The 7,404-nt window shown below is 35.9% G+C and overlaps 1 protein-coding gene across 1 annotated transcript; it reads left to right on the top strand.

Annotated features, from left to right (window-relative positions):
• The first annotated feature begins 1,928 nt into the window (after positions 1-1,928).
• Positions 1,929-5,721, top strand: LOC7467061 (beta-amylase 1, chloroplastic). Its single transcript, XM_002297925.4, has 4 exons — positions 1,929-2,620; positions 4,135-4,345; positions 4,447-4,563; positions 4,668-5,721. Exons 1-4 carry the CDS (start codon positions 2,076-2,078, stop codon positions 5,460-5,462), a joined length of 1,668 nt encoding a protein of 555 aa, XP_002297961.1. The 5' UTR covers positions 1,929-2,075; the 3' UTR covers positions 5,463-5,721.
• Positions 5,722-7,404: the final 1,683 nt, after the last annotated feature.

The raw sequence follows: 7,404 nt of genomic DNA on the forward strand, positions 1-7,404 counted from the left end.
TTAGAGCTCAAACACACTTCACAACAAACTGCAAAACATATAAACATAAAAAATAGCACCATCAACCTGTGAGAATGCAACTAGAATACAAAGATGTTAACGCCCTAAAACCCCAAACCACAAAGAATGAAAAAGACCCACCCAACCTGGACAATCAGAGCTCTGAAAAATATCTCAAGAAACAAAATAATTGTTGTTAATAAAACTATATAAACCCTGTGTGACTCTTTAAGAGAGAGAAGGAAGTAAATATTTTTTAAATAAACACAAAAATAAAAAAAAAGAACGATTGCCCTAATTAATTTTAGACGCAAAATCTAATCAAAATGAATCAAGCAAAGTCTAAAAGAAATAATTGAAAGAAACAACCCAACACAATGATAGAGCACTTATCTGCCAAGAACGAAGGCAAACAACAACCCATTAAGCCTATAAGATTGAAAGAAATCACAACCATTTCATGCAAAATCAATCAATATTCAATCCCATTGTACTGGCCCAACACTCTCCCAACAATCACCAAGCATTTAGGTACATTGCAGGTAAGGCTTGCATTTAATGACCAACCCTTCCACACTCAACAAACTAGAAGAATGAGAGTTTATCAAACACACATTGACCAACCATAACTCAGCAACCCAAGCGAAGCCAAACCCCCACAAACCGACCAGATCCATGAAGCCAAGACGACACTGTTAGAAAATAATATAAATCATATCTTGGACTTGATCTAACAACTTAAACTTTTAGGTTGAGATGGTTCTTTGATATTATACCAGAGCCTTGATGACCAAGCAATCACGAATTCAAATCTCACCATCCTTATTAATTTGACAAAAAATGAAGAGTAAGTTAGTGTGAGTCTATACAAGTTTCAAGCCCAAATATTTTTCATTTAAGGGGGTGTGTTAGAGAATAATATAAATCATATATTGAACATGATATAACAAGCTAAACTTTTAGGTTGAGATAATTCTTTGGCAAACACCTCTTCTAAACAAAGTCCCCAACTAACCCAACCTCGAAGCACCTACAACCGATAACCAACATACTAGAAACCTCATCTCGCATAAAGAAACTAACATGCAATCAGATCCCCCAGCAACCCCAACTTCGCACGAGAACACAAAACAATTCCAGCTTTTCACGCGAGAAGGACTCTTCCAGTCCATAGTGTTGACACTCCGTAGCCACGGTAATTGATTGAGGGCTTTTGGTTTTTTTTTTTTTTGTAATTCACATAAAAAACGCTACATGACTTAGTATTTTCTTAATGGACAACTAATACATAACGACATTTACTATCTTGGATGAAAGAAAATATATTTTGTATAAATAAAATGATATAGCTCAGGGACAATCTAAGCACAAGCAATAAATTATTATACAGTACTTATAAACTAGTATTGGTTGCTGCTGTGTGTATATATTTGTGTGTAGTTGGGCTTCAAATATCCCAATAAAAAGTGTATAAAAAAACATCTTATTGTGTAAAAATTTTTACTCGTGGTTTTAAAAAGTAAATTTTAAAAAATATAAATTTGATTAAAATTATTATAAGATAAATTTTTATATTTAAAATAAATAAAAAAGAATTTAATAAATAAAAAATAAATTATTTTAATTTATATAAAATTAATATTTGAAACGTAATTATATGAATTTAATGTAAAAAAACAGAAACCGTAGATTAGTAGATAATTTGAATTTTCTTCTTCCCTTAATATAAGAAAATAAGGTAAATGGAGCAGATATTTTGTTACCCAGCTCATTCCTTACCAAACACATGATGCTGGATCCACTTTTTTATTTAATAAATTCTCTTCCCAATCAATAAAAAAATAATAATCACAATCTCACTGCCCCAATCTCAACCGTAAAAACCAATGGATCCACGTTCACACAATCCCAGCCATCTAAAATCACTCTTAACCAACCTTAACGAACACCCTCCCTCCCTCTCTCACGCACACACAAAAAAAGAAGAAAGAAACTGCCAGCAAATCATTTCTTTAATTTTTTACTCATCTCTTTTCAAATGAAACCCTAGCCAGTAATCACTGATAATCCGATCAATGGCGATCGCATCTCCATCCACACCAACTTTCTCTGCTTCCTTCTGTTGCAAACGCACTGTGTCAACTCACCTAATTCGGTTCCCTTCCACCTTGTCACCTACACGAACTCGCCACCTCCCACCTCGCCGATTCGCGATCAGCTCGCGACTCAACTCCTCAAAATCCTGCGGCTCCGTCTATCCCGACAATGGCGGAAGCGAAGATTTCGAGCATTACGAGCTTCAACATGGATTTACTGGCCCGGTGGAGCGGCGGCGGAGGGGATCGCCAGTGTACGTGACGCTGCCGGCGGAATTGGTGGCGGAGGATGGAAAGGTGAGGAGGATTAAGGTCTTGACGGCGTCTTTGAGGGCCCTGGTGACTGCTGGAGTGGAAGGTGTGGTTATGGAGATTTGGTGGGGGATAGTGGAGAGGGAGAAGCCTAGGGTTTATAATTGGGGAGGGTATTTGGATCTTGTGGCGTTAGCAAGACGGTGTGGGTTGAAGGTTAGAGCTGTCTTGGCTTTTCATCAACGTGGCACTGGACCTGGAGATCCTTTATGGTGAGAATTTCTTGATTTTAATAGAATCTTTGATGAATTGTTTTAGTTTCTGTTTAATTATTGCCTAGTTAGTTAATTGTCTCCGTTTCTTTAATTTTTAATACGGGAGGTTATGCACATTGTTAGTGATTTATGTGTTTCTTGTATAGTTATTTATGGAATTTTAGTTTGTTGCCGGAGGTTTGACATAATGTGTGGAGACTTTTGGTTACTGTTAATAAAATATTGTATTGTCCTTCGCCTTGATTTTTTATACCTCCAATGCTTTCCTTGTTGTTAATGTCTTGGTTGCAGTTCTGTTAGCTGTGCCGTGGGTATACTGGCAAGAAGTGCATGTCTAGAGAGTGCTATGGTTTAATGGATGATACCACTGCATTACTGCTTATGCCTAAGTTAGCGGAATTTTTTCTATATATTGTTCTTTTGTATCTAGCAAAGGTGCATAAAAATGATTTAAGTCCAAAAGCATACAGCCTGACCAGGTGAATTTTGAGTAAATCATCCCTTGAGAACTCGGTTGAAGGTTTTTTCAACTGTCACACCTTTTGGGGAACGGTTTTGGCTGCATTCTTTGTCCCTTACTGTCAATAGTGCTAATTCGGTTGCCTAGGTGATTGGACACTTGAGTTGAAGCCTTCAATTTCTTGGCAGGTCCGAAGCAAGTATATTCACGTTCTGCTGGTTTTATTCATAGAGTTTTATGTTCTGACTTGTGTATATAATGAATATGGATAGAACCGTGTGTTGATTGTCTATAATCAACATTTTGATGGAGATCAATCTAAATAAAATTGAAAAAGCCTCTAGCTATTCATGGTAGACATCCTTGGGAAAAGAACAGGCAGATTTATTGTGTATGTAGTGTGATCAAGGTCAGCAAATCAAGTGCAATGTAGTAGCTTTACACATTTGGTGAACACTGATGATATAAATGGTTTTATTCTTTGGATAGTATGATGAGTTTTACAACATTGATGGTCTGGACCATCTAACCATGTTGATCTTTGGAATAAACAATCCCCTAGTAAGGTTGTTCTTAGTTACATTGTATAACCTGTCTTGAGTAACATTTTAGTCATAGAACATAGGTCGTCTTGCCTACTGCTTTGTTTCTGGGGCAATTTTAAAGTATTCATTGCTCCCAAGCTACCTAGGACCTAAAGTGTTCAATTCATGGTCTGGTTTGGTGAGGGCAACCTTTTGGTTCCTCAGTTTAAGTGGATACCGTGAGGATTTTCCTCCTTTCTTCATGGGGCTTCTAGCTAGTAGTATCCGAAGTTAGTGAGTCATATTTTGCATATGTTGAATGTGTTTAATTTAGCACCATAAGCTGTCTTATAGACATTTTCATAATTCTGGGCCCTTGCACATGTTTCAGGGTGAGAGTTTGGTTTGAAAGAAAATTTCTTTTACCAAATTTGATTTGATCTTTTTTCCTCAGTTTTGTTGTTTGGTTCTCCTGCTTGCTTGCTTATATGCTAGTGGGTCTAAACAACTAGTTTTATATGATGAAGGGTTTCTCTTCCTCAATGGGTGCTTGAAGAGATTGATAAAGATCCAGATATAGCATATACTGATCGATTCGGTAGAAGAAACATGGAATACATTTCTCTTGGATGCGATATGTTTCCTGTCCTGAAGGGACGATCACCACTCCAAGCATATTCAGATTTTATGATGAATTTCAGAGATACTTTTAGATCTTTACTTGGTGTTGTCATTACGGTGAGATGTTACTGTTTATAATACAACAAATCACTTCTTCAATCATTGACAACTGATTCTTTGATTTGGCAAGTTAGTTTTCCTGATAGATCATTTTGTAGGGAGTCCAAGTTGGCATGGGTCCTGCAGGTGAATTAAGGTACCCTTCATGTCCATCACAGAAGCTAGCATGGGCTTGGCACACACGTGAGCTTGGAGAGTTTCAGTGCTATGATAAGGTACACCAACAAGTGCAATTCACTTGTAAGCTTGCAAAACTTTGCAATTCCTGACTGTTGTCTTTTAGTATTGTCGCCATCTGTATTGATTTGACTGTTTGCAGTATATGATTGCATCCCTGAATGCATGTGCTCATGATGCCGGAATGCGTGAATGGGGATATGGAGGCCCGATTGGTTCTGGTAATCTGATGCATGGCCCTGAGAATACTGAGTTTTTCAAAAGCAATGGTGGATCTTGGAATACCCCATTTGGGAAATTTTTTCTTCAATGGTACTCTGGGATGCTGCTGCTTCATGGCGAAAGGATATGTAGAGAAGCGAAGACCATCTTTCAGGGCACTGAAATTGATACTTCAGCCAAAGTGGCTGGGATCCACTGGCATTATGGCATGCAATCACATCCTTCTGAGTTAACAGCTGGCTACTACAATACTTCAAGAAGAGATGGGTACTTGCCAATTGCTCGCATGTTGGGTAGGTACGGTTTTGGTTTATGCTGCTCAGGCTTTGGAATGAGAGACGTGGAAGAAAAAAAGACAAACCCAGTCAGCAGTCCAGAGGGTTTTCTAAAACAGCTTTTATTGGCAGCTAGGGTCTGTCACATACCGATAGAAGGTGAAAATTCTACCACTTTTTTGGAAGATGAATCGTTTGAACAGGTGCTAAAGATGTCAAAGTTCTACACATATGGTCTTGAAAGCCCCACCTTTTCTTTCAACTTTATGAGGATGGACAGATACCTCTTTGAACAGCATAAATGGGTTCGCTTTACTCGTTTTGTGAAGCAATTGTCAGGGGCCAATATTTTTCGAGCCAGATTAGATTTTGGAGGCGATGTACAACCAACTTCAATGTCAGATGTTGTAAAAGTTAGAGCTGCGTATACATATTGTTAAGGAAGGAGATTCAACCCATATCCAGCAGCAAGGCAAATCATCTGATGATATCCAATCAATTGTTGCCAAATGTGTAGTGATGCCTCACTTTCAATCAATTTTTTTTCTTTTAACCATATGCAGGGTTCTTGTGAACCATATTATTTGTCCGTGTACATCTTGCCTCCCTAATATTTTTGAAGTGGCTGGCGTCTCATCAATTTGTACTTGGAAACTTGTAATGATACGTAGTGCTAATCTGTTCTGGCTGTTTAGTGAAGGAATGTCAGTGTCAACTCCTGCTGGCATGGCTAAGAATCAATGAGGTCATTGGTGGATTGTTTTGATTGTGAAGGGCAAGGTTATGAATACCGTTCTGACTGATCTCGTTCCACCTGAAAAAGAAAAAGAAAAAAAGAAACTAATTTCATCGCAAAATTCAAAATGACAGTCCATTTTGGATTTTTGAGATGTTTTGAATATGCTAGAGCCATTCAGTTCCGTCCAAAGATGAAGGAAGGAGAAAGAGAAATGGTAAAGGAAGGAGAAAAGTATGAAAGACTTGTAGTGGAAAGAAAGGAGATGCACCGAGCAATTCGATTTCGATTTGAAAAATCACAGCAAGAGCGAAAGAAAGTAGAGATGAAGATTTAATTGTTGCAAAATAAGGGGAAATTTGACGGGGCAGTGGAATGGGAGATGCTGTGAAACGGCCGGTATACAAGAAGGTAGAAGGTACCTAGTTGTTATTGTTGTTGAGTGCTTGTATTGGAATACGTGATAATAAAAAAACACAAAGAGATGCTTGCTTCTATTCTAATGGAAAATCGGCAATTTTAATAGATAACCCTGGGTCACGATTCCTTTAATCCTGGATTTATTTCGATCCAGTTATTTTTTTTTTATAATTTGGATATTAAATTTGATAGGTTAATTTTTTTGACTTATTTTTTTTTAATTTCATCAATTAATATTGTGGATGATTAATAATTAAATTTCATGATTTGTTTTGGTTTACTTTTTATTAGGCTATTTAGGCCTCATGACTCGATAATAATACTTAACCTGAGCTAACTTTACTTATTTTTTTGTTTCATTTTTTCTTAATTTCACTTTTTATAAATTTTATTGTTCAACATTGGATCCGGCATGGTCTAATAAGAATTGAATTTTATAATTTATTTTAATTTGTTCTTTATGAGGTTATATCAGTTCCAAACTAGATGTTTGTTGTTAACACGCCTCGGACAGGGACAAAAGGGTTGCCGAGACAATTCATATGCCACCCTAGTAGCTGATGTTAGACCGTCAGGAGATGTCATTCGTGTCAATGCATGCAGCGCACGTCTTAACAATTTTCTTTAAAAAATATTTGTTATAAAGTAAAAATTTGGCACCAAGGATAATTTTGTATTTTTACAGTTCAAAAAATTAGAAAAAGACTCTATTACCCCTATTGGCCAGACCAAATATTTTTGTTACAAGGGGAATACACATATATATTAAGGTGCTGTTTAGAACTGTGTTCCAAATAGTGTTTCATGAAAATTCAATTTTTTTGTTTAAAACTAATTTTGTAATTTTTTATATTTTTTTAATGCGCTGATGTCAAAAATAATTTTTTAAAAATAAAAAAAACATTATTTTGATGTATTTTCGAGTGAAAATTATTTTTTTTTATAAGGAAAACACACATATATATTAAGGCGCCGTTTAGAACCGTGTTCCAAATGACGTTTTCATGAAATTTTATTTTTTTATTTAAAATTAATTTTGTAATATTTTTATTTTTATTTTTTTAAATATGCTGATGTCAAAAATAATTTTTAAAAAATAAAAAATATATTATTTTAATAATTTTCAAATAAAAAATATTTTAAAAAAAACCGCTTAATTATCCGTGAATGCAGATAAACTTGAGAAAATTTTAAACATTTCTCACTTCTAGATGCATCTTTAATGG

This window comes from Populus trichocarpa, chromosome 1, assembly GCF_000002775.5.
Source record: "Populus trichocarpa isolate Nisqually-1 chromosome 1, P.trichocarpa_v4.1, whole genome shotgun sequence".
NCBI lineage: Eukaryota > Viridiplantae > Streptophyta > Magnoliopsida > Malpighiales > Salicaceae > Populus > Populus trichocarpa.